The sequence below is a fragment of the Hirundo rustica genome, chromosome Z (assembly GCF_015227805.2).
Source record: "Hirundo rustica isolate bHirRus1 chromosome Z, bHirRus1.pri.v3, whole genome shotgun sequence".
Lineage (NCBI taxonomy): Eukaryota > Metazoa > Chordata > Aves > Passeriformes > Hirundinidae > Hirundo > Hirundo rustica.
In genome coordinates this window covers 70,293,887-70,321,225 of record NC_053488.1, presented here as the reverse complement: position 1 = coordinate 70,321,225, position 27,339 = coordinate 70,293,887, and the positions used below count along the sequence as shown (strand labels likewise).

Genomic DNA, 27,339 nt, shown 5'->3' with positions numbered 1-27,339 from the left:
CGTACATCTTGTGGGTTTTCCCAAAAAGGCAGTTTACCGAAGCACCTGGCTCGGCACTCCGAAGGAGGCTGCCACGGGACAAAAGGCAAGCCCCAGCGTGTCTGAATCGCTAAAAATCAGGAAAGACCCTTTGGAAACAAACCCTGACCGTGCTGCCGCCCTCCGCGGCGCCCCGGAGCTGCCCTGGGGATGGACGGAGCGCGCTCGCCATCGCGAGTGCGGGCGGAGGGTAAGGACCCACCAAACCGGGCGCAGCTGTTCTCGGCCGGGAGGGGCGGCGGGGCCGGCCCCGCTGAGTGACGGCCGGCCCGGGGCCGCGGCCGCGCCGGACCCCCGCCCCCGCCAGCGGCGGAGCCGGCGCGGCCAGGACGAGCCGCCCGGGCTCGGCTCGGCTCGGCTCGGCTCGGCTCGGCTCGGCTCGGCTCGGCTCGGCGGGTGCGGTAAGCGAGCGAAGGGGCGGCACAATATTTGGTGGCACCGAGCGTCCCCGGCTCGACAGAAAAAGCGGCCGCCGCTGCGGTCCGGGCAGCGCGCAGGAAAGGGCACTGCTTGAGTGCTGAGTCGCCTCCCTGCCTGCCCGCATCTCTGCCTGCCTGCCGGGGGCCGTGCCCGGAGGTGGGAGCCCTGCGCCGGGATGCGCGGAGCCGGCGGCGGGCACGGTGGCAGCCGGGGATCCCCGGGCCGGGGTGGCCGTGCCCCTCGGCGGGCAGGCGGCGGAGGCGCTGGCATGGATGGCAGCCACCGGCGCTCACGCGTGTCTGCGGCTAATCCCGGTGGGGATCGGGGGCTGCTGATCCCCACGGGGAGAGGAGAGGGCTCTACACGCCACTGAGCGGGTTGCAGAGGGCACTGAGAGTTCTTTTTTACTGCTTGATTGCTCAAGAGGAGGGGAGCTCTTCTAGGAGATGGTTTTCCAGATAATGGGTCGCTAGAAAGGTGTGCTGCTGTTATAAGGGAAAAGTGGGAATTAGCAGGGGGAGAGGTTCCTTGAGGCCGTGTGTTGTATTTGCCTTGGCCCTACTTTCTCCAGCTTGAAATAGTCGCTGCCTTGAAAGGCACTGCCTATCCCAAACATAACCTTTCTTCACTCAGATGGATGCAGCTTCTGCCCCCACTCGCGTGCTCATCTGTTGCCGGCTTCTTTTTAAATGGTCGTGGATGGTTTGTTGGGCAAAATCCATTGCCCTCTGCCTCCCTTCAGAGCCAGCTGCTCTACCCTTATGTGGAGGTCCTTTCTACTTGCTTTACAACTTTCCTTGGGTGTTGGGCCTTGAGCCAGAAGGGCTCAAGCCATGTGACTGAGGTTGTTTTTAATTTTATTTTTTTTTTTTTTTAAATCCTTTCCTCATTTGTGACCTGCCAGATCATGCAGGAGTAAAGAGTGACTTCCTCATTTCTCGTCAAAGAGACAAGATTTGTCCTGAGAGGTGGCACCTGTTCTCAGACTATCTGATAGAGTAAATACCAGACAAGCTTTTTGTGCATGCAACCCCTACTTCAGGTTATAGCAGTGAGCTCTTTTGCTCTCTTGAAAGGAGGAGCCGAGCTCACAAAAGCCAAACACCACCCTGCTCGCACTGCGGTGCCCAGAGCCAAATGCCTTTTGCAGTGTTGTAGAAGTGTCTTCACTGTTAATCTCTTGACAGCCTCTCTACCTGTTATCCTAATGTACACGCAGATAGGTGTTCCAACAAGCACGCTGTGTCACAGGCTCACTGCTTCTCATTTCAAAGTCTTTGCTTTCCCGCTGTCAGGGCTCTTCGCCCACCCCTCCTTCAGCATTGCACTGTTTTCCAGCCTCACTCATCTTGTTCTTCACACACTTTTCAGCTGTGATGGTCTGCTGCCTTTTCTCCAGATACTGTGGTTTTGCATAATATTGGAAATATGTTGCTTGCTCTCCACCCCCCCACCCCCCCACCCTTGGTGCATTTGGGAAAGTCAAACAGATATGGAAACAGTCTGGTCTATCTCATTACTGATTTTCTTTGCCCAAGTTTTATTTTCATTCTCCCGAAGGACCATTTGATTTATCTTTACAAAAGATTCTGAATAAACCTTTTGTAAGAAGCACCAGTCCTCTGTTGCCAGATGTGTAGCTCCTATTCCCTAGAGCAATGTGCTACTAAATGTGGTATTTGCAAATGAATTATTCTAATTTTCTGTGTGCTGCTTCACTGTTTTTCAGGTGTGTGGAGTTGGGAAAGCATAGCTAGGGGGAAGGAGACTGTGATCTGCCTTCTGATTTTTTTTTTCTCTATAGCTGACCGTCGTTTGCACATCATGAGCTGGGAAGACTGTCCTCACTTCTCTGTTCAGGCAGAGACCTGTAGACAAAATATCTTCACTTGGTGAAATTACCAGGCTCTTGGAAGAAACAGGAGATAAAGTTGTGTTCCATGACTCCACGGCGCTGAATGCTCCATGTTCTCGGGCACACAGCTGCAGCGCAGTGGTTCTCTAGCCCATCCCCAGCCCACAGCAGGCCCCTCCTCAGACAGGGAGAGTCTGGCTTCATATGGCCTGCATCTGAAAATCCCCGAAGATGGGAGATCCCCCCTCCCTGAAGCCTTGCCTTAGAGCTGCATCATCCTCCTGGGAGGGAATTCTTCCTACTTGTTCGTGGCAAATGAGATGAACACATAACAGAGGCTATACCGGGTCAGATCAAAGTCTGTACATCCCAGGACACTCTAGCTGGCAGCAGCCTGGGGAGAAGCTTGGAAGCAAGGTTGCAGTGATGCTTCTCCAGAGCTCTCGCCCATTCAGGTGCTGTGCAGTTTGGTAGCTCTCCCAGCTGGAGCTGGTTCCTTTGTTTCTGCAGGCTTTGCGTGATTGTGTGAGGGTCTCACATCTGTTCAGTGCCTTGTTCAGATTTGGTGCATGCTGTATGCTGCATACTCATTGCTGCTGGAACAGTGCTCATTTTGCTTTGGTGTTAATGAAGCATCAGCCTGTCCGGGGCTTATCAGCTGCACCTTGGTGGGGCATTTCACTGCCATCCCCTGTGCTTCAGCTACACTAGCAGTAGGGTAGGATTGGGATGTGCAGACACTGATGTGTTACTAAAGCTCGCTGTGTTTTGGCTTTTGGCAGTCTGGCAGGACTCTTCTATGGAATATGGCCATTGCCTATGGATCTGAGGCACTGCTCAGTGCAAGACAGGAACCTTTCTGCTCCTGTGTTCACAATGCACCCATCAGGTTCCCTGCAAATCCAGAGTGTGCCACAGAAACAGGGGTGTCCATCTGAGGACTAAGAGAAACTCAGGCAAGAAACCCAGGATCACTTTCCAGAGGAGATTGTGCTGGCTGTGATGCTTCCAAGTGGAAGGGTCAAGTTACAGAGCAGGAACTGAGTGCACAGTATCACTAATGACTCAAGTGTGGCCACATGCTTTTCACAGGGATTAGTAATTAAGCAACTGAGTGCATGCCAGGTGCATGAGAGAACCTCACCCCAAATAGCAGAGCACATAACTGTGTTTACAAGTGTGTGTCTTAAAAATATGTAAAGTGGGGGAGATACATCTGGGATGCTTTTGTGTTTGGGCTTTGGCAGATCTTGGCTGGTCACCTAACATCAAGGCTATGTGATGATGAGAAAGACCACTTGGTGAGAGCCAGTACAGAGTTGTGTGACTTGCAGGCTGCAGGAATATTAACAAGAGGAGAGCCAGGAGATACAGGCAGTTTCTTTTAGGATTTGGGTGAGCTGAGAAGACTGAGGAAAGTGCAAGCAGTGTGAGACTTTCCTCAGCACTAGTAGATAAAGGGAGAGGCTACTTAGCTTGACCACATGGAGCCTTCCCTAGTGTGTGCATGACCTCAGACAACAAGCTGTTTGCCTGTGCCAGGATGGGAATGTCAGTTCTGACGTGGGGATATCCATGGGAATGAAGCTGCATCATCAGTAAGTCTTGGCCTATTGAACATCACTGCTGCAGGGGTTTGGGTGGTGACGATGACTCCAGATAGTGTTACGTGTTCTGCATGGCTGCTATGTCACTTAGAGAGTCAGAAGTCATGTGCTAGACCCAAAATGCCTTCTTCCAGATGTTTCCTTTTAAATATTAATTTCAAGATGTCTTAGATTAACAGCTGCTAGCTGGAAGGAAACCTAGATCTTCTTTGGAGAAGTCTGAGTTTCCTGAAGGGACAACAGATTGGCTGTTGGATTTCCTTAAGCATGAACCTCTTGCAGGGAGGCTGAGAGTGCCTCAGTTTTTCTTGTTGATGACTGACTTGCCTGGAGCAATGTGCTCTGCGTTCTGCATCTCACATGGCAGAGCTGCTCACCATCTGGAGCATCTCCTGTCTTTTCTGTGTCCACTCCCCTCATTCGGGACATGAATTTGTGTTTTTTCTTCTTTAAAAGTTATTTCCCTTTAGGCAGCATGTGACTGTCTGCAGTTGGGTCGCTCTGCAGCCTCCACCTCTCCAGGCTGAATAAGTCCAATTCCCTTTGCTTGTTCAGCCTGGAAAAACCTATCTTCTGCTAGAGGACATCAAACTGCACGCAGTGTCCAGATGCATGCTCAGTGGTGCAAAGCAGAGGGTCCCCTTTGGGTCTCCTGGCTAGACACTTTCTAATGCAGCTTGGACTCCAAGCCCAAACTCTTGGAGTCTTTGTCTATCAAAAGTCTTTTGTAGGTTTGACAAGACTTTTCATCATCTTGTACATTCACGGTGGTGATGCAGAGCCCGGGCAGGTCAACAGTGCTTGACGCTGCAGCCTGGGTGTTGTTTATGGCTCGTTGAAATGATGCTTTCGTCTCTGACTAGAAAATGAGATCTGCTTGAAAAGGGAACTACAGAAATGTGCAGGAGGCCATTACCTTAAAGCAGTGGCCTTAGTGGCATTTATCTTCCTTTCATTTTAAGAACAATGTTCACTTGAAGTGGAGTAAACTTTTTAATGCCTGTACCTCAGGTGCAGGGCATCTCATCACTTGCAAAGCCACCACTGGACTCTGGTGGTGTTTGTGAGAGAGAGGGCTGTGGGGCCGAGGTCTGATGTTTGTACCTGTGTGCTGGGAGGAGACACACCTGTACGACCGCACCTGCACTGACTTCCCCTGCGAACAGGGTAGATTGCAACAGTGAGCACCCAGCAGTGAAGACATCTGTTGTGTGTGGCTGTGTGATTACACTGGGGATGGAGTCAACTCCTCCTCTGCTCTGCTCTGATTTCCTGTTGGGTTTTGCACAATTCACATAGATTCACATTTTTAGATGTGGTCTCGGTAGGAGCTGATGTGCATCTTTCCCTTTGTTGCTACTGGGTCTGGCCATAATTTGTTGATCAGTTCTTGTAACTGCAGGGAACTGGTTATGTTTGGTTGCACAGTAACTCAAAAAGCAGGATTGACCATGGAGTCACCAGCACCCAGTTATGTTGAGATGCAAGCTCAGGGCTTCAAAGTTGTCCCAAGAGGGGCGAATCAGCAGAGACTCACCTTTTGGCGGATTGATCTACTTCATTTCCACATCTCCACTGTGCCTGCTCCAGCACTACATGTGTAACAACTACCCCTTCTACAAGTGCTTCTGGTACCCCTGCCTTGCTTTAGAGCATCGAGCCCCAGCTCTCCTTCATTTCCTGACTGTCGGCCAAAGGAAGTCTCTAAGGCTGACAGACCCCTTGCACATACATGCAGCTTCCCAAGAAATTAAGGTCTGAGTCCTGTATGAGATTTCATTCAGGTTAGCTACTGGCTTTAAGGTTTGCCGGAGGACTGGCCACATAAGAAGAGAGTTTTCACTTACGAACAGGCTGGAGGTGATTTGTTCCTCTCATCTGCACAGCATGCATCTTGGATCTGTACCCGGGGACTCATTGAGATTTAAGTGTATGCACAGAAAGTGCCTGGTTTCTCTTGAACGCATATTAAATGGTCACTTGCAATATGTATAGCTCGTCCATTTAAAAAAACCCAGACCATGGCATTTATCTTTTAAGTTATGCTGCAAGTCAAAAAAAAAATAAAGAAAAAAAAGTTGATTGTAGCAGCTATAGAGGGGGTGGTTGATATTGGTTTGCTATTTTTATACTGCAAAAGTAATAGCTCAGAACTTTGACCCAGATTTATACTTAAGCTGTAAAAAAAAAAGTCATAAATCAAAACTCTGTGTGAGTCAAACAGGAACGGTTTGCAAGCCATCCCTCATGTTATGAATTCCTGCCTTCACTCTTCCTTAAATACAGCTTTCATCCTGAAAAGACTTCTGCCTTCAAACTTGGCAGTTTTTTCAAGAATCATCACTAGCTATGCTGGTCATGCTTGGCTACCTACTTATCCCAAAATCTAAGCCCCGTGGTCCGCTTTCACATTTCAGAGCACAGAAGAGGTTTTGCGGTAGATTCAAGGGTTGTCTGGGCCAAGGACATTAATTTTTTCTGGTATGGCTCTCATTATGTAGCAGAGTACACTGAATTCCTGTCCCCTGCCTTTGGTGGTTGTTTGGTGTGGCAGTGACCAGGGATGCCCCAAAGCCTCCCATGTGCTGAGCCTTGGGCATGGTGGCTGCATGCTGCAGGAGTCAGGGTTGGCTTGGACTGATAACAGAATTTATCCCCGGAAAGCCCTGCACCTTTGCTGAGGTTGGTTGCTCCTTCTCCCTGCATTTTGCATGAAAGTAAGTGCTTTCTGTGCTGTCCTGGTGTGGGCATGCTGGTGCACGTGGGAGGGTGTGTGGGGCGGCACTGGGCTGACCGGCACAGCGTGCACCAGGTGTGTCACACAGCATGCCTGACACAGCACCCATGCCTTTCACTGTGACATTTTTGTATTTTATTGAAATTTGTCGTGCTGCTCTTCTGGTCACTTCACCCAGTTCTTCCTCATTTATTCTTTTTCTTGGGCCTGTCAGATAATGGGGGGATAATCCAACAGACCCTTTGACTTGGCAGTATGGGTGGCCTGCTGTAGCCTAAGCCCATTGCTGCCCTGCTCCTGCCCTCCCTGCTCGCCTACCTGAAGAGCGTAACCGAGTACTGGTGCTTGCCCTCAGCTGGGGGTGAAACATAGTGGGCACACGTGGGACACTTTCCCGAATGGGTTTCCACCACTTCCCTGTGCAGGACGTCAGTGCTGCTCTCAGGTTTTGGCACCCCAAAAAGGTCGTGGTGCTGCAGGGATCTGTACCCATCCAATTAAACTCTTCTCCTTTAACAGTTTCAATGATCACTGTGCATTTCAGCCTGTGTGCTCTTCAGACTTTCCAAGTGCAGGTGCTTGGGCTGTCTTCCCGTGTCTCGGACAAGTACTTTGAACAAAGAGACCTAATATCTTGCTATCTTTGTAATCTATATGAATTTCAATGTTTTGGGGACTTAAAGTTGCAACAGTGTCAGTTCTGTGCAGTATCTGTATACTGCACTTGCATTCTTTTGTGGCACTTCCTTAGTTGATTGAAAGAAGAGTGATAGAGTTAGTGAAAAAGAGTGAGAACTCGAGTTGTGCTGAAGGATCTTGGTTTGTTTGAGCTCAGGTGAAGGTGGGACTTATGTTAAACCATATTTGTACTCTAGCACAAATCAGGGAGAACTATTTATGGTGGTGGCTATTTCAGTATGCTGTATAAACAAAAACAATTACACTTAGGCGGAATTTACCTGCTTTCTTATCTTTGGCAGTTCAAAGCCCTCTTGCCAGTTACAGCAGATAGGCTGGTTTGCTTTTTCTCCCAGCACTCATTAGCAAGATAGGGTGGAAGAGGCCTGGGATGTGGAGATAAGGGAGTGCCAGCGAACATACTGGCCCTGGAGGCTGTGCTGGAGGACATGATGCTGATCGGCTTGTTCTGCGGGCAGGGGGGCAGTACAGAATGTCCTGCTGCTGTGGGCAAGGCTGGTGCTCCTGACGAGCAGTCCTCTCAGCCTGCTCTCCGAGAGATGTGCGAGGTGCCAGCACTGTCCGCCCCACCGGCTCACCAGCAAGTCTGGGAGGGCACTGTGCCCCCCGACACCCCTCTTGGGGGTATGTAGCAAATTAAATTCTCCCCACAGGGATTTCAGCTACCTTTCAGCAGGCTCTGCACCTGTCTTCAATCCTCAGGGCCTTTGCTATATGCAGCCCCAGCTTCATATCTCTGCAAGATGCTTTGAAACCTGAAGCGTTTTCCAGAAGTGCTGCCTGTGTGCACTGACATCCCATGTCTGTCCCGCCTTTCGCCTCTCGGTGCTGACGTCTCCGTCCTTCTGGAGGGAGGCAACAAGGTCACCCTGTGGGGCTGCACTCTGGTCCCAGACAGGCCCCTGCTTGTAGTCTTGCCTATGTTCCTGGGAAGGGTCTGTGGGAATAGTTGTCGTCGTGTAGCCAAGACGGATACTGCCGTGTGTGAGGCAGGTGTGTGTATTTTAAGCCATTACAGAGAATTTAGCAGCCTTCCTGCCTGGCCCTAGCTCCAGCTTCTTCCACAGCAGAATGGTCAAAACTACATAATGGCATATGAAATCCAGGCTAGTCGTGGCTCATGCACTGCAATCTATGGCTGCAGTAGCACAGCACATACCCAGACCCGAGTCCAGGCTTCTTTTCTAGGATGTCCCACAGCAGTGTTCATGGGTTACTTACTGCAGTTAAGGCTCTGCCCTTCTCTATGGCTGCAGGAAGGGCTGGCTTGCAGGGGCTGAGCTGCTGGACATGGCTCGGGGGCTGGCCAGTGTGTGGCTGCTGCCCGCCAGCCTTGCAGCACAGGGAGCCCTGCACTGAGGGCTGCAGGGCGCTGGTGAAGCACAGGAGTGTGGGGTTCTTCTTCCCACCCCACTCAGCCAGACCCACTGAGCCCCATCACTCCTGCTTCTCCATCCTCTTGGCTGCCCTTGGTTCCAGTGCCCACAGCTTGGAGCAAACTAGCCAAATGAAAAGCTGATTTTCACCCTCTCAGTTCCCAACTGAAGGAGCTTCAAGGGGTGCTTCTCCCATCAAGAAGGCACCATCTCCTCACACTTCACCTCCTAAGTGGCGAGTGGCAAGAATGTGAGTGATGCAGGAATTGCCATCACACTAGAGGGGAACCAAAAGTCTGACAAGATGACAGCTTCTAAATTTAAGACCGTGCTGTTGAGCAAGCATGTGTGCATTACCGTGCCCTTTTGTGACCAAGCTAAAGATAATTTTCCGATCTGGAACAGCAGCTGTGTTGTAACTTGTATAAAGAAACTTCTCCACTAATGAAGAGTGATCATAAGAGCATAATCTGTCCAGAGGGGACAAGCAAAGCTGGAGAGATGTGATTCAGGATAGGGCTCTCATGCTCCACAGGAGCTGAAAAGAGACCATTTATAGAAGCTCAAAAGATGTTTGGCTCCCCAAAAAATACACAGGCCTTGCTGTTACTTTTAATGTAAATGTCACTCAAAAGAATAGCAAAACTTTAAGAAAAATCACTTTAAGTTATCTAGGACTCAGTATTCTCTGCAAAAACAGCCAAAAAACCCCAAAATGTACAGACAGTTCTGTGGAGCAGAAGGAGACTGTCAGCAAAAGAGCCGAGTTGGATACACTTCTGGGTGTTATGCTGAGTGTCCTTTTAACCCACCTGCATATTTTAAACACATTGACCTTTGTCTCTGCAGTCTTTTTGCTTGCAGAGGTCTAGTACATGCATGTGATTGTGTACGGCACATTATATTAGGAGACAGGACTCGGGGTCAGCAGGGATTATCCAGATAGACCATTCACTTCTTGAAGGACTGGTTTGTTACATGCAGTAGCACACAGGTCAGCTGCTTAGATGGCTGCAGTGCAAACATGTGTTGTCTCAGAAAAGGTGGGTCACTGATTAGCACATTTAACTGGCAGCCTCCTGAACCTGAGTGGATAATACTTCCTGATCTCCTTGTGGCTTTAAAACATGGGAAGAAGTGCCATGCACTGTGGCCTCGTGGAGGTTTTCAGGGCTCAGAGCTACTCAGTGGTGCTACAAATCTGTCTTCCCATCTGGTTGCAATGTTATTTGGAGTGCCATGTGCAGGGCAACGGGGCCTCGTAAGGACATGAGAACTCCATACTTTATGACTTCTAGTTTACTGTCCTTCAAAGAAATAAATGCCTAGGATTCTTCATTAACATCTAGCACTGCTTGCAGAAAGACATCCCTAGCCAGGGTCCTGTACAAAGAAGTTCCTCAGTCCTGCCCTGTAAATCCATGATGGAGCAATTTGCTACTGGAGTTGTGCCGCGCCCACGTCCGTGGGTGATTATGTGCATGTAGGATATGAATGGGGGCCCTGAGCAATCTTTTGAAATCAGCCATGCTTTAAGCATAAATCTGCAACTCTGGGGTGTTCAGTGTTTCCCAGCCAGGCGGGCGGCAGCATCATGCTTTCATGTGTTCAGTGCTAACACTTCTTGTTTTTGTATCAGGTTCTGTTACAGCATAGAAGCGAGATCCATAAGACTCCTCTAAGATGTCTTACAGAAAGGAGCTAGAAAAATACCGAGACCTAGATGAAGATCAGATCCTTGGAGCTCTGACAGAGGAGGAACTCAGGAAGTTAGAGAATGAACTGGAAGAACTGGATCCTGATGTAAGTAATGTTTAATTGAGATGCTAGGTAGTGAATCTTAGTAATTGTGGGGGAGTGGGCTGCATTAGTAATCTGCATTTCAGTGGGATCCTTTGCAGAGCCTGTACTTGGTGCACAAGTGGAAGAGACTGGCTGCAGATACACAGGAGAATTTTTTGCCAATGGAAGCACAGTCTGCATGTGTGCCTTTGTTTGTTTTCCCTGCCCTTTTCCCGACGTGATGAGCAACTGTGACTTTCAGCAGCAATATGAGCCAGAGTTGGTGCAGGGCAGTAATCCTCTGGAAAATGAATCTCTGTTTCTGACCAGGCCACCTTGGAAGGAATGTTTTGCGAGTTGCTTGGTTTGAGGATTTTCTGGGAGGGTTTTGGTGTTTTGGGTTTGGGGGTTTTGTAACAAACTTCAAATGGCCTGTATTTTCCTCCATTTAGGCAGAAATTCAAATCCCAGAGTTTTGAAAAGTGGGACAGTTTATTTTTAGCAACCTCTTAGCATCAGCAGGAGCTGCACATACGCAAACATGGGGTCTGCTGGTGCCAAGGTGGTGAAAGGTTTTTGGAGCCAGCACTGTCCTGTTGCAGGGGATGTGCAGAGCCAACTGGCAGGCCTTTGGCTTACGGCAGTGTTACTCGAGGAGCTTGGGCACTGCCAAGTGAGAAATTGTTCCTGCAATGTGCAGTTAGTGTTTCTGGAGTAAATGATGGGTGGTGTAGATTGCATCATCAGTATTTTTAATTGCAATGCAGGAAAATATTTGAGAGCTGGCAAGCTAGCTCCCAGGATTAAGCTTACGGGCTAGTTATGGCTACTTCAGAAGACACAGAGTCAGGCGGCATTTTGTGGAAGATGAGGAACAGTAAAATAATTTTGGACATCTGTCAGTGAAGCTGTAGTCTGCTTGGAGATTGTGTAGTTGCCCCTCACAGCATGAAGCTTGCGGAAGCAAGCTGTCTCCTATGCCTCCCTGCTTGTGCGATTCACACACTTCTCTGTTGCCCTCCAAGGTTGCCTGGGTCTAACTGCCTCCTATTAGTCATTTTCCTTCCCAGGCTTTTCACTGCTACAGATATAAATTATAGTGAACTACTATTATCAGGCAAGCGTGAAGAAATCATTGTGTTGTTCAGCATCACCTTGGATGTCTTAAAAAGTAAATGTTGACTTCTACCCAGTAAAGCTTTAAAGAACATACTTAGTGTCAGATCTGGGAATAGTCTTACTTAATGCATTAAGGTTGTTCTATATTTAAACATAAGCAGGTGTTTACGTGCCGTATGTGTCAAGCACGAACCAACTTCCCGTGGCAGCTTACGTGACTGAATAACAAGGAGGCAGCTTGAAAAAAGGCTGACATTCACAGGGGTTTTGCTCTGTGACCAAGTGATCTCCCCTGTGAGACTCTCTCTGTAGTTTCGTGATGGATCATGAAAGGCAGAAGAGACCACCACAACTCTCTGACCTGCTCTGTGAAAGATCATCAGATTTAACCAAACTGATTCTTGTTGGGACACATGGGGCATTGTGGGCACTTGGACAGACTCATATAGTGTAGGGAAGATGGCTGAGAGCCTCCAGAAAGAAAGGGCTGGGGCTGATGTTGCAGAGAATCATTCACTGGGCAGCGTTTGAAACTGAAGGGGGGAAGGAGCATCACATATCATGGGCATGATGTGGGCATCAGTGGGGCTGGATGAAGATAACCTTTGACACAAGAAGAAGCAAATTGTCCATGTCCAATGTGGAAGAAGAGTGGTGCGAGAGGGAAGTGAGGAGGGGAGAGCGTTTGGTGGATGGGGATCGTGGCCTTCAGAGATAACCTGTGTTTCTCTCCTCCATATCTAGAACGCACTGTTGCCGGCAGGGCTCAGGCAGCGGGATCAGACGCAAAAGCCACCAACTGGCCCATTCAAAAGGGAGGAACTCATGGCCCACCTAGAAAAGCAGGCAAAGGACATTAAAGACAGAGAAGACTTGGTTCCTTTCACAGGCGAAAAGAGAGGTATGGTCATCCTTTGCACCATGCTGGGTGCATCACAGTGAAGGCACATTGGGTGCACAGCAGAAGGGTTGTGTCTGACCTGTGTTGATAAAACTTCTTTTTGACACTACTGGGGTGAGGAATCTGCTCTCTCTGCTGTTTAGACCCAGCCCAGGCTGGCTGATAAACAGGGGTGTGCCCCGGAGGTCACTGTGCTTGCTGATTTGGTCACCACCTGGTGTGTTGTTAAATGCTGGACAGAAGCTGTACAACTGTGCAGCATTCTCCCATCCCCATGCTATTGCATCTGCATCAGATTCTGGGAAAGAAATCATCTGCTGTCCTCTCTTGTTCCTCCTTGCCCTATTCTCCTGTGAGCTGCTCAGGTTAAGCTCCATGCTTCACCATTGCCTTTCACAGTCCATCCCGACACTGTGAGCTTCTCTCCATAGAGAAACTCCACATCTCTCTGCAGTTGTGATGAGACCCAGTGTCACCAAGACACACAAAGCAGTCACACGCAGACAAGAGATTTTCTCCGAGGTCCTTCCGATCCAGCTCACAGCCGAGAGAGCGGAGAGAAGAGACCCCTTTGTTTATTTCTTACTTTTTATACATTTGTGGGTCTAGCAGAAGATTGGCTTTTTGGGGTTTCCACCCCTCAGCCTCAGTGGCCAGACCAGTTGTCAGTTACAATTGTTTTCGGGTTAGAAATATGCAAACAAGGGACAGAGAATGAAAAACAAAGGATTTGTTTATGTTACATCTGTGGGAAAAAGGTAGAACTGCTCTTAATATTGTACAATAACTAAAAAGATCTGACTCCATTTAAGAAAAGCAAAAGGCTCAGAAAAACCAGGGTAACAACCCAGCAGTTCCCATCTAATTTTCATCATCTCTTGATAACCTCAGCCTTGTTTCCCAGTCGGCTGCAGGTTGCTTGCTTGTGTCATCCTGCACCACGCCCTGCAGCAGCTGCTGCACTCCTGCTCTGCATGGCCCTGAGGCCTCAGGGATTTTCCTCTGAGAAGGGGTGTGAGCAGGGGTTTTCCTCTCCTTCATTGCTATTCTTCTCCTGGCATCTTCTGCTGTTCTGGTCCTCATATATGACCCGTTATCCAAGTGACTTTCCTATTCCTGCTGGAACTCTCACTGTCATCTGACATGGGATATGGTCTGGTCAGTCCCTGCCCTTTGCATTCCAGGAGCTTCTCAGCAGCTTTTTTCAGCTGTTGTGTCTCCCTCTGCACTGTGATCCCCCCGCAGCAGAAGATCTGGTTGTGTGCTGTTCCTGCTAATGGTTCCCAGTATGATAAAAGAAATGCATGAAAAGTTTCCTAACTGAGGTTTTTCTGAAAGGTGACCCCTTACTGACCCACATGGCTCTCTTAAAAAGAGCTTGTGTAAAATCTGTTCATTTAATAAAATCTGAGATGGTATTTTTAGATTTTAAAAAAATGTCCTTGAGAGAAGTAAATGGGTAAATTAAGTACTATGAAGAAGACTGGTTTGATACCTTTCAGGTGTGCCCAAGTCCAGTGTTGCTTACCCGCCTGGCTAGCCCAGAAGGTAGAAGCAGTGTTCTGCAGGAGGCGGAGGTATTTCAAGCATTTTGAGTCTGCAGCATCATACTTAAGTCTGTTGTGGTCTCAAATGTAATAAGCGTATTTTCATTTGTAACATGCTGTTGAGAGAAGACACTACTTACATTGACTGTGAGCCAGAGATGGTAAATTACATATCCACAGCTGTGATGAAGCTGTAAATAAATCACCACATTTGCAGTTTGGAGGGTGATTTACTAGTTTGCCATGGGAGGCGCTGCCCTGGCCATGCTGCTGGGCAGGGTGGGAGTTGGGGTGTGCGGACATACTGTTTATCACATAAAATATCATGCATTGTCATCATCATGCATGCACCATTTAAATTAAAGTTCCATCTTGTAACAAAGGAGGACGGAGATAAAAAAGTTATCAAAACTTAGAAATTGACTGAAATTAGGTAATTAGAATTAAACTAGAATTAAACCCCTGAAATGTTGATGTCACTGAGCTGTCAGAAGGAGTTACGGCACAACAGCAGAATTAAGTTTGCCCTGTTCCTCTTGTCTCCTGGTGGTGTTGCACACACCAGATGGTATGTAAAGTTTGCCCAGCCATGCATCCGGTGGGACAGGGGTTCCAGATCTCCACACCAGACCAGGGCGGACATTTTGCTGCTGAGTATCCAGAAGATGCCTGGCTGTGCAGGCACATGACACTCTGCCTATTTTTGCAAGAGCAGCTGTGTTCCAGGAGGCAGATTCCTGCCCTCTCTGTCAGAGTGGCAGTGGACAAGCAGAGGATGGGAGCAAAAGGCTGTTTATGGCAGCCTCCATTTTGTCCCAGGGGGCCCTGAGGTGCAGTTGGTTCTTCCTTGAGGCTAAATTTAGCCCCTTTCTGCATATCCCTGAGCAGCAGGACTGTTTCTCCCTTTTGGTGCCACTGACTCTGGTTTCAGAGAGGTGACAAAAATAGTCCTGGCTGGCACGTTAGGCCAGGCCTTTTGCAGTCGCTATCTCTGCAGTGATCTGGGACTATTTTAGGGGAGGGGACTGCTTCAAAATGTTCCCAGAGCCCTCCTACCCCTGTCCCAGCAATGCTGGATTTACCCAGCAGACTGCTCACTGCTGTGGAATTTTAAAACATCACAAGCCTCTGTCTTTTCTTTAGGGCAGTCACAGGTGGATGCCGTGTTGTGAAATCCCAGACCTGACCCATTCTGCCTCTGAGAAGAATCTGCTGCCCATTGCAGCATGAGCGGTGAGGAGCTGGGGGCAGCTGTGCAGGGCCATCAACCCTGTCCACTGCCCCATGCCTCCTGGGATGCAGCCAGCTGCAGCAGAGAAGGGGTTGTGGCTTGCCCAGGGATGGCCACGGGCAATGGGATGGAGACTGGCAGGGAGCCCACTGCCTTCAAAGCTCCAGCTCTTGTCAGTGTGGGCACCCCCCTTAGGAAAAGGCCATGAGCAAGCAGCTAAGATTACAAGTTTGCATTACCAGCTGGACTGTGGATTTGCATCTTTGAATTGTAGGAAACGGGTCTGGTTTTTGGCCTTTTGCTGTCCAGAGAGATAAAGCACAGGTGTCTCCATCTGACATGCTCTTTGCAACAGGGTTGAGTTAGACCAGCTGCCTAAGCCTGCTTCTCCTTGCATCCCACTCATTCACTGAAGTGCTGACTCTGCCTGCTGCCAGAGCCCTCCACCACCTCCTTTCTGCCCTCTTTTGACTAATGTGCCATCTACCTTGCCAACATGCACTTAGAGTTAGCAGCAAGAGGTGTCCTGGTGGTAGGACTGATCCTGGGTACAGGCTACTAGCCTCTCTTGAGTGCTGGCAAACCTTCGCCCCTTTTGTGCAGCCTTCCAAGAAGTGAGGACCCGCGGGGTCAGGCTGTGCGTGGCTTCCTGAGTGCTGTGCTGCCGGCGGCCGTGCTGCGGTGCCGATGTGCGGTTGGGTTTCCGCAGATGCCGCCCGCGCTGGCGGGAGGGCTGAGCTCCGCGGCTGCCAGTGTTGTGCAGGCGCCTCTCCGTTCGCATCGCAGCAGGACTGCGACCAAGCTGATGGAAACGGATTCAGTTTCTCTTCTGATTTTTCTCTTGTGCCGCCTCTGTCCTTTCTACTTTTCAAATCTCACAGCATGGAAATGCACCTGCAAGGGTAGCTGTGAACTGGGTGTTGTTGCCATACTGAAAGTGACCTCAATTTGCATTTATAGGAAAAGCTTGGATTCCCAAGCAAAAGCCGATGGATCCTGTTTTGGAAAGTGTGACTCTGGAGCCAGAACTGGAGGAAGCCCTTGCTAATGCCTCTGATGCAGAGCTCTGTGACATTGCTGGTAACATAATTTCACAGTAATTGGGGGTGCAAGTTGTTCAACTTCTAGGCGTTATTTTGTTCTTTTGTGGGAAATGAGCTTTGCACTTTTTGCTGTTTATCTAAGTAAATTGCTGCCAATTTTGACAGAATTTATTTACTTGTTAAAAAAAGTTAATCCCAGCCTATGTAATTTAATCAGGAGCATAGACCAAAGCTGAGGAGGGAGAAGAAGGGTTTATCTATGGAACAGTGTACGGTTCTTCCTTTGTCTCTACCACTGACTGTTGCTAATTCCAGTCTGTACATTCAAGAGCACAGCTTTCTTCTAACCAAGTCTTAGGAAACAGACAAGAAGACCCTGTGAGAATGTGGATTTCTTGTGCAACCTGTTAAAGGATCTGTCAGGTTATAGAAGTCTTTCAGTGGACACTCAAGCTTGGTGGTTGTTAAGGAGGTTTTTCAACACATTTTAAATGGTGGATTTCTTGTGATTTGTGTTGTCAGACAGTCAGATGACAATATGGGTATGTTGCTGAAGCCCATACTGTGGACTTAGCTCTGTGTTTGGGATAGGACATGCCTCGGGAAAAGGAGCACATGGACACCCCATGATACTTTATGAAGCTCACATGTGCTCTGCTGGTCCAGCGGTCAGTGAATATTTCAGTGATACTGCCTTCTTCTTACAGTTTTGTCTTCTTCAGGTTTCCATACTCCCTAGCAGTATCCTTCTTGCTGGAAGTCTGTAAGAAAATCTGGAGAATAACTACACCAACTAGATATCTTCTACGTAATAATGCCATCTTTTTGGCTTACAAATACACTTCTGCATTAAGGTTTCCAAATGTATGTACCCTGGCCAAGCATAGCATCTCTGGATTTTGCTTTTTTACCTTTGAGAATCAACGGTAAAACCCTATGAAGCCCTATCCTATAAAATCTGCCTTTCTAAGCTCCAGATCTCTGCAGCAATTATTGTCCCACAGAAATGCTTTTCAGGGCAGCTTGTTCTACAGTTGCTGGGAGAATACACTTAAGTGGGAGCAGGAGTACTGATGTGATACAAACTGTGCTGAAATCTAAATATTGACAGTGACAGCCTTGCTTAGCCGGATTCGTTTAACAGGAGCTCATTTTGCTCCTGCCTGTTCAGCAGGGATCATCGTGAGCTGTGGTGTGTTGGATCTCTTCCTTAGCAAGGCCAGGAGGGTGGCTCCCAGTAGCCCTGGAAGGGCTCCCATGCCTTTGGTCAGGTGAGGGAAACAGAAGTGGGGTGTCTTCGCTCTGCTTGAATTCCTTTTGGAGGATACATTCCTTTGGCCATAAGCACAGACTTAGACATAAGCACACTCTTGTCTACCAACACAAACTTGATCCCCCAAATGCATGGTCATGACAGCAGATCCTTGCTGCTCTCTGCAGTCCAGATACTCACACTCCAGGCTTCTGGAGATGTTTCATTGCCCAAGTAAGCTGTGATTTGGGGACTATCTGTATTACCATAATGCTGAGCCTTCAAATTACTTTTCCAAGGTGTGTTGCACCCCTGAAAATTCCATCTGCAAGAAAATGACGGAGAAAAGGTCCAGCTAAAATACAAACAAGCAAATTTGAAGTGCACAGCCTCACTCAGACTGTCAGACAGGGATTGCTTGGCTCTGTGAGATCCAGTTGGGAATGTGTTGGTGGCCATGGGGAAGTTCACTGACACACTTTGCAGCTGGCTGTCCAGCCTGTGCCATCCAGACATGGAGTCACAATGAGCTGTCATCATAACAGATCCTATTCTTATGCTGGGCTTCAAGGATACTTTTTGTAAATTCCAGCCCTTCTTGGCCAAAGCAACAGAACATGGTGACAGACTGGTGACAAACAAGTCTTACAAGTGCCCTTATGGTGGCATGGTTGGATTTAGGGAGAAAATTATTATTTTCACAACTGCATCTATCCAGAGATCAAGACTTGTTCAGATGTGTCTGTTTTAACAAGCATTCAGGTGTCTGCATTTTTCTTTAGACAATTATATAGCTATGAAAAAACGTTGTTGCTTCAAAAATCAGTTTATCTTCAAACGTGATCTTTCTGCACGTATCAGGGTTACTTTTAGAAACAAACTCTTTACCCCAACGTTCCTAAGCCACTGATTTCCTACTGGTCATTTGCAGCTGCCAGGAATTTCTCTAGAGCCCCCAGACATGGTTCAATTTGCATTTGCCTATTGGCTTTACAGTCTTGAGTCTGAGAGACACAAATTGGCTGAGTTTGACTTCTGGGCTTTTACAGCATTTGAATGGCGCTCATACCTCTGCCCCCTACATTTTGACAAGCCAGCAGAGCGTTAGCTTCTCACAGTGTCACCTTCCGAGCATACCAAGTTCACCACCCCGTCTTGCTGTTGGGTGAAAACACAAGGTGCATTGCTGTGCTTCAGGTGACAGTCACCTCCTTGCTGCCTTGGGGTTGGTTTGGCTCCATGTGGGGCACAGCTCTTCTCCAAAACTGGACTGTGGAATTGTGTGGCACATGCCCAGTGAACAAGGGTGATGAGGATGTGCAGGCTCCTGCTGGACCAAGCCACTTATCCTAAAGCCTACCAATGGCATTTTTTTGAGTTTTTTTACTGGCTTCTCCTCACTATTTTCATGTCATGCTGAGCCAGGTGGGCTACTGGGAAGTCTTGAATGTTTGTTTGTTGTCCACAAGATGATATTCCTCTTCCCCTATGGATGGATCAGGCTACTCTGGAATAAACAAGGGAGAATATTGAAGCACTGTTGCATATTTATGTCAGCTGGGGGGTGTTGTCCTCCCTTTGCATGTTCTTCTACGCTTGCACAGGAAAAGGTAGCGTGCTGTGTCTTTTCCTGGCTCTGGAGCCTGCAGTAAGTCGTGTTCTCCTGTTTCTGTAGCCATCCTTGGCATGCACACCTTGATGAGTAACCAGCAGTACTACGAGGCACTGGGGAGCAGCACCATCGTGAACAAAGAAGGCCTCAACAGTAAGTGATTTATGTTAGCAGGATGCAGTATTTGGCTTTGAAGCTGCTAGCAGAGGCAGTGGTAATTATTTTTAGGCTGAAGGTTAGAGCTGTGCATGTCAGAACAGCCTGTGGTTGCTGAGGCCATCTCTGGTTCATCCTTGCCCTGTGCCAGCCAGTGCAGTGTCAGCCACTTGCCTGGTGCCGTCCAGGAGGCAGTGCAGCCCAAGGGACAGCCCCATGCAAGCAGTGTGCCTTCTGCCATCCAGATTTGGACCTTAACAGCACACAGCAGCAGGCACTGGCTGTCCTGCACTGGGTGGCCCCAGTGGAGAGGCTTCTCATCTCGTGGCTGTTTGTCAGGTGGTGCTTCCATCTCTCCGCTTCTGGAAGAGGAGGAATGCACTCAAAGAAAGGACAGTGCTACTCAGGGTGCTTTCATTTTCACATCTTGCTTTTTCACTTACAGGCGTGATCAAGCCCACACAGTACAAACCAGTTCCTGATGAGGAGCCAAACTCAACAGATGTGGAGGAAACTCTGAAACGAATACAAAGCAATGATCCTGACCTTGAGGAGGTCAACCTTAACAATATTATGGTATTTGCTCCTTTCTACTCTCCTCTCTTAATAACAGGACTAAGTATCTGATGCACAGAAGGCAGACACTGAGTCTGTTTTGCTGCACAAGTCAGTATCATAACACTTGATGTAGCCAGACAAGAAACACCAGTGTTCCCCATCTCCATTGTGGGCAGCAGAATGGATTGTTACCTGCTGTGGGACAAAGTCCTGGGGCTGGTAGCAGGAGGATTCCTCCAAGTGCCTGGAAGAATGGAGCTGTGTTGAGGGTGGTTTGGGGCGACCCAAAACTGGCTGTCTGGTTAAAGCTCTTTTAGGTTGCTTTAATGATTTAGACAGGCGTATTTGGTGGAGGGAATGTTGATGTATGTTATAAGATGGTAGGAGTAAAAAGGTTTCATAATCCAGATACTTGCCATGAAAGTATGAAGAAGCCATCCTTCTTGCAGTTGTCTCATTCTGTCTCTCACCCATCCCTTCTGTGGACTCTTACTTCTTGTAGAAAGCAAGTCAGGACACAGCACCACTTCTTAAGTTGCCTTTGGGACACTTGGGCTAAAAAATCAGTTTCTGTTTCACGGGGCCTGTTAAATGATGATATAGCTAAACAGCAAGAACATGGTTAACTGCACATGCACTTCAAAGACATTTTTGCCATGCTACCCACACCTTTCTAAAACAGAAATATTTTTATTTTAATGAATTTGATTCAGGCTAGTGACCGTTAAGGACACAAAGCTGAGAGTCTGGCAGGCAGGCACTATTTTTGTGTGTTGAACTCATGACTTTGGGATGGGGTTTGGAGAACTGGGGAGTCACAGTGGAGATTCTAAGCTGCTGGGTGCCACGTTACCGCTCTGTGGATGATTCTGAGTATTGGTGATTCCGCATGGTGGGATCCAAGTGGTGTGGTAAGAAGTCCAAGAGGAGGATGCCATTTACAATTTTAGGTGAAATTTTGCACTTTTGAAAAGGGTATCTAAAGTTCTTCATAAGTGAAAAATACTGATTTTGAAGGAACTCAGAAAAAGCAGCATGGATTTTTTTTTTCTGGGCTGAGACATAGCATGGCAAATGTTAGCCTGTAAGATGTTGTATAAAGCAGTCAGGGCTGTCAGTGATTTGTGTTACGAGGAGATAATTTCAGGCCTTTCTGGATCAGTTCACGTAGTTGGAAATTTTCTGAACATGACATGAATGTTTCTCAGTGCTGCCATTCGTATCAGAGAGTGCCGGAGCAGCGCTTCGTAGGCTCACGGATCCTGGTTAACAACATCCCCACAATGCCTGTGTTCCTAGGTAGCTGAGTTTCTGAGAAACTAAAGAGCAGAGATGAGGCTTCGAATCAAGGCAGTGTACAGAGCAGAGTACAAAACAGGGTGAAGACATTGCCATGCCCCTTAGAACTTGCTGGTTATAGCAAGAGAACTTGTAAAAACATTTTTCAACCCCTTCCCGAATTACTTTGGTGCATTTGGTGATTTGACCTTGGTGAGAAGCTAAAAGTATCTTTCACATGTATTGCATATTAATTGCATACAGATGATTGCCTAAGATGTGCTTTCTGCATTTCTTGTCACAGAATATTCCCATACCAACGCTAAAAGCTTTTGCCGAAGCGCTGAAAAACAACACGTATGTGAAGAAGTTCAGCATAGTTGGGACCCGGAGCAACGACCCTGTTGCTTTTGTAAGTACTGTGGGTTCATCGTCCCAGTGTTGTGACAGGAGCTGTTCTCGGGCAAGGTATTTTCAGCATTATTGACTGGCTGCTTCTGCACCTTGTGTCGTGTTTGGCACATTCCACACCTCTGGCTGTTTGCTGCAGGTGCTTCAGTTTCAGGAGCACTAGTGGAAGCCAGCAGCAGACAGGCTTTGGTTCCTTCACTTCATTTTTCATCCGTGGAGGTTTCAGGGCGCTGTCCTTTAATACATGCAGTCTCATATTTATCCCCTAGGAACTCCTGGAAAAGGAGCGATATCCTGATGTCCTAGTGGCATCTTCTAAAAGGAATTTGTCTCTCTCTCTGGAGATTTGTACAAAGGTGTGCACAGCTGCTGCTCCCCTCATACACGTCTACACCAGCTGTCTCTCATACATTCTTTATGCAGATGTGTGCAGAAGCAGGACTCTGCATCTTGTGATGTGTGGCCTCTGTAGGTGATAATGCGTAATTCTGGCTGCTGTGAGTGATCTTAAATACCAGTGGGGATGCAGAGAGGAGCCAGTTGTTCTGCCTGGCCTTCGTGCTGCCTTCCAGGCTGCATCTTTGCATCCTTCTCCAGCACCATTGCAGTCAGTTTTTGCTCTTAGTCACCCTGGTTACCCCTGCCTACCTACACACACACACACACACACACACACACACACACACACACACACACACACGTGCATGCCAGTTTCCTGCTAGAAAAAGAAATTTTCTGGAGTAGTAAGTACTTTCAAGTACTGCTCTTAAATTACCTCAGGCACTCTGGACTGAGGAGAAAGCCTATGCAGGCAGGACAGGTGCTATGTCAGAGCTTGAGGGGTGCTGTGCTTGGCTGGGTGAGCTGTGTGGCTAAATGCTGTGCGTGCAGGTCAGCCCTGCCATGTGGGCATCACCTTCTAGTCCTTTTGTTTCATGATTTAGATGGATCCTCCCTTGCAGTTTATCTAAAATTACATAATCTGATCAGTTCTGGGGCATTATGAGTGTTCCAGTCACTTCTGGTCTTACCACTAAGGGAACCAAAAATTATTAATATGGTTGTGATGCCGCTTGGGATGATACCTTACATGTGGAGCATCCATTGTTGTTCGAGACAAATGCTCTTCTCTCTGCATGTTTTAATGGGAAGCATTTCAACCCTGTGCAGTGCAGGCAGCAACTCATGAGAATGGAGGCAGGGCCAATGCTGGCCAGCATCCTTGGCCTATCATGCTGGCTTTAGAAGAGGAACAGATGAAGCTGTCACAAGGCAGCTGCAGGTGTGGGCTTCACCTTTTGGGGTAGCCCCAAGTGTTTCTCCATGTGAGGTTTTGCTGTGGCCTCTAGCAAGCTCATGTTCAAGAATGCCACTGCAGCAGCAGGGAACCCCGTTCACTCCACAAAGAGTGCTTCCATCGGGTGGCAGTGAAACTGCACAGCATGTGCTCCAGGAGTACTCGGGAGGAGAGGGGAGCTAAAGCCCTGCTGCCCTGTAGTGCTCCGTCCCTGCCTGTCTGACTGCCAGCTCTTCCTGCCCACCCCTGTCCACAGGCCCTGGCAGAAATGCTGAAGGTCAACAGCACATTGAAGAGCCTGAATGTAGAGTCAAACTTCATTTCTGGGTCTGGGATCCTGGCTATTGTTGAAGCACTCGAGGGCAACACGTCGCTTGTGGAGCTGCGCATTGACAACCAGGTAAAGTGTGTGTGGGTGACAGCTCTGGTCAGGTGAACGTGGCCTGTGTGGGGGGAACCAAAAGTGCTGTGATATACAGGCTGGGGCAAGCGTGGCTCCCTGAGAAACCCAGAGCTTGAAGTAGCTGAGCTATGGAGAACTTGGAGACAGCTGACTGAGAGACCAAAATTCTCTAGACGTCCATTAGCTGCTAATCTGTCCAAGAAATAAAGTCTTTGGGCAACAGGACTTGTGGGAATGTCTGCTGGAGGAGTTGGATCCTCTCAGCTGTAGTGTGTGTACAGGAACAGGCCAGCAGTCTTTTTTACAACAGAAATGGACCGAAGTCCAGAAAAAGATTTGCAGTCTCCACCCCCTCCCTCTAAGTACTTGCTCTGAATCGCCCTCTAACCTGAACAGCTTGCTTTTCTGTTTTCAAGAGTCAGCCCTTAGGCAACAAAGTAGAAATGGAAATCGCAAATATATTGGAAAAGAACACCTCCCTGCTGAAGTTCGGGTACCATTTCACTCAGCAAGGTCCCCGGCTTCGCGCCTCCAATGCCATGATGAATAACAACGACCTGGGTGAGTCTGGCTGGCTGCAAACTGGGGAGTGTGGGAGGGTCCTGTGGGCAGTTCCTGGTGCAATTAGGGCAGAACTGCTCACCCTAAAGACGCATATGAATTAGAATGTGCCTCTTGAAGGGCCTGATGATGCTTTGCCCTTCAGGGAGGAAGGCAGTCTTCATCAGCTGGTTCCCTACCGCAGCTGCTGTCAGCCAGGCAGGGTTTTTTGCAAGTAACAGTGGGTATTGTTGGGAAAGAGCAAGAGCTGCTGATGTGGTAGAGCTTGTGATACAGCATGTGGCACATGGGCTATGAGCTGCTAGCATTTGTGATTTCTGCCAACTGCTTGTCATCCTCCAGCTTCATTCCGACTTTAACAAGCAGATGAAAAGTAGTAGAGTTGAACTTTGACAGCAGTTAAGGTTTGGCCTGTCCCCTTCAGCAAATCAAACAGGAACTGTTTCTAGGGATACGTGGGAGGCCACATGGCTTTGAGTTATCTGTATACCCTCAATGAAGTGGTCAGAAGTGCTTGTGAAGCAAAATGTGGGCAAGTCTGCAAACTAACATTTCAGCCAAAGCACGTGGCAGAGCCTTTCCATTGCTTGGCTACAAGCTGCTGTAGAGCACTGGAAACCAGGCCAGCAGAGCAGTGCTGAGCTAACACACACACCATGCTGTAACTCAGCAGCTGTCATATCTAGGCAGATGATAAATTTGTTGTGTTTAAAAACAAATGAAAAAAATCCATCTTGCTTCAGCCAGTACTGTGCTCCTAGGAAGCACAGCCAAGTACAGGGGTATGTGCCAGTTCTTCAAGGATCACACAAAATACTCAGTGCCTGGTCACTTGAGCACTGCACTTGGGAAGGCTTGCTATTTTTTGTCCTTTGGAACAGAGCATGATTTTTAATGACTCTGCAGCACCTGGCACTCAAAGTAATCAGCTCGAAGATTTAAAATCTAGTATTTCGATTGTTCCTGCTCTTAGAGGACAAATTCACAGCTTGCCTTCCATGTAAGAGTTGTGTATTTTGCCTCTTTGACCACTAAGATCTGCATTTTCTGTCTGATTTGGTTCTTGTTTGCAGCTTGTATTCATCGGTCTGATGGTCTCTGGCAATAGCATCTCAGCTCTACACCTGGACAATGTATAAGTAAAGAAAAACTTTATTTTCCTCCCTGTCAGCAATAGCTCTCTGCTTGTGCTCAACTCCAGTGTTCTTGCCTATCAATTAATGCTACCGGAACATGGTTTTGGTCCCATAGCTTCCGTTCCCTAAGATGCTCTTTTATGTTCATCCTCATGAGCTAACTTCTACATCCTCTTTATACATTTTTGCTCTATGTATCAAAACAACAAAAAAGAAAAAAAAAAAAATTGGTTTTTGTTTGTTTTTTTTCCCCACACCATTTTGGAAAGTCACGAGTGTAGGTGTCAAGAGATGTAAATCAACTTTTAAGACTAGATATGAGACTATTTTGACTATGTTAGCCATGATCAGAGGACTGGAACCCAATGGCTTAGCTTAAGAAGAGAGGGGGTTTTTTTCTTAAAGGGCAAGTTTTCAGTTTGAAAAACTAGCAAAGGAAAAACTGTGACATCTGTTTCCTGCTGTCTCTCCATCAGTCAGATGATGGACTGGCCAAAGTCCAATTACAAAGACAAACTGTGAAATAAAATTAACTACAGAATAATGGAAGTAAGGCTGAAAGTAGCTTCCAGCCTTAAAATGCATAGGGAGAAAAACCTCACCTTCCCTCATTTTACTGTGTAAGGCTGTGCCTGCTGCTTAAGGCAGGAATTCAGAAGCTGACGCTATCTTGTTTCTTTCCTGGCAGAAAGTACATCTCTCAGCTCTTTTTTACAGCTGTTAAAGCAAACCTGCCATCCACATTATCCCACTGACATACTCCTCTTTCTCTTCTTTTTCAGTGAGGAAGAGAAGACTTGCAGAGGTGAATGGGCCTATTTTTCCCAAGTGCAGAACTGGAGTGTAGTTCCTGGCTATGGAGGTCATTCCCAGTGATCTGTGCTACACTGTGGAAATCTAAAGGCAATAAGTGCCCTGACAGAGTATTTGTGGTGCCTCTGTTCTGTTTTATGCACTAAGAGTTGAAATTAAATAGTGGCTGTAGTTTTTATGAAGATTTTATCCAGTAGGACTGTTAATGTTTTCTGTAGAGTAGGAAATTATTCAAGTCAATGTGTCAATTTTATGCAACCTCAGTTTAGAGTCCAAACCAATGCTAAAGGGGATTAATTTTTCTATAAACTTCCTGCACAGTGTTTCATAAAGTTAGGATGTGGTATGCATGAATGAAAGATTATAAAAGACACAAATTATAGAAGTATTAAAAAAATACTTTATTTTTTTTTTCAAAGTTGATCTCAAGTAACTACAGAGGAGTAACTAGTTTAACAAGCACTTCTAACATCTGGAAACATGGCTAATTTCAAGAATTGTAAGTTACAATTTTTTACCAACGTTTGCTGAATCATTTAATTGGAGATGCTATTTCAAATGCATCCCAGTGTTTCTTACCAAAAAACTGATCTCCACCCCCTGATTAAATGGAACTTAAGGCCACCAAATATAAAACATAGTCTCAGAAATCAAGTGCTTTAGATGGGTGAATGTCCTTCCATCCCATGCATGTGTGAAGAAACAGTCATTCTTAGAGGTGTGATGCAAACCCTTACCCCCAGAGATGGCCAAACTAATTGGCAAATGAGAACCTTCTTTTCTGTTCCTCACTCCTTTCAGTTTCCTAATGTTAAAAGCGTTTGTCCAGACATTCACTGGAGATGTCAAATTCTCTCCCTTTGCTCTGTCTAAATGACCGTGTCTATTAATTAAATTTTGTTCTCTAGGAATTATTTCTTTTACTGCTGTTCCTTATGTCCACATAAATGCAAGAATAAATGTAGTGCCCTAAAAAAGCTGTGAAGTGAAATACCCCAAATCTGAACTTACACTACATACGATCTCACAGCTTTTTGTCAGTGTACACTCATCATCCAGCCTGGGAGGAATTCCCCAGAGGCTTGTGGATCTCCCAGACCTGCAGTGGAGTGGACCCAGCACATCCAAAATTTCCAGTGTTAATGTGGGTGGGATCCTGCTCAGTAAGAAGTCTCCATGGAAGAAGCATCGCTGTACTGAAACCTTGATCTTGGGCAGATGATACATCCTAGAAACTGTTCTCCCTTGCTAGAAATCTGCCTTTGAATGTCTGTTAAAGAGTGAAGTTTTTCAGCCTTTTACATACACTCTGGCAAAATTTCTTCAGAGATTTCTTCATAGCTTGTGCACAAACACCACTGATGATTTAGCTTTGACCAGTGAAGCAGAGAAACGCTATTGTGGGAAACACACTTTTTGCTCTTCAAATCTTAATAAATGTGTCCATGGTGTCACATAAAATGCTTTACTATAGTTTGTTTCCTTCACTGTGCAAGTTCCATATCA

General features: G+C 47.4%; 1 protein-coding gene across 6 annotated transcripts; it reads left to right on the top strand.

Moving 5' to 3' along the window:
* Positions 1-208: 208 nt before the first annotated feature.
* TMOD1 (tropomodulin 1) lies at positions 209-27,306 on the top strand. Of its 6 annotated transcripts, XM_058423975.1 has the most exons (11): positions 3,653-3,912; positions 10,373-10,536; positions 12,379-12,535; positions 16,274-16,393; positions 19,284-19,373; positions 19,822-19,952; positions 21,517-21,624; positions 23,177-23,320; positions 23,740-23,884; positions 24,958-25,023; positions 25,803-27,306. In XM_058423975.1, the coding sequence occupies exons 2-10, from the start codon at positions 10,417-10,419 to the stop codon at positions 24,990-24,992; spliced, it is 1,050 nt and encodes a 349-aa protein (XP_058279958.1). In that variant the 5' UTR covers positions 3,653-3,912; positions 10,373-10,416; the 3' UTR covers positions 24,993-25,023; positions 25,803-27,306. The 6 variants fall into 6 exon arrangements, with proteins under 6 accessions (XP_039947121.1, XP_039947119.1, XP_039947122.1 ...); XM_040091187.2 differs by lacking the exons at positions 3,653-3,912; positions 24,958-25,023 and adding an exon at positions 209-229; XM_040091185.2 differs by lacking the exons at positions 3,653-3,912; positions 24,958-25,023 and adding an exon at positions 327-440.
* The last annotated feature ends 33 nt before the right edge of the window (positions 27,307-27,339 follow it).

Bases quoted from the DNA above. Each gene is read 5' to 3' on its own strand.
- TMOD1 (XM_040091187.2), top strand. From the start codon at position 10,417: ATGTCTTACAGAAAGGAGCTAGAAAAATACCGAGACCTAGATGAAGAT. The intron at 19,374-19,821 runs GTAAGTGATTTA...TTTCACTTACAG, and splicing joins GAACAAAGAAGGCCTCAACA to GCGTGATCAAGCCCACACAG. The intron at 19,953-21,516 runs GTATTTGCTCCT...TTCTTGTCACAG, and splicing joins TCAACCTTAACAATATTATG to AATATTCCCATACCAACGCT.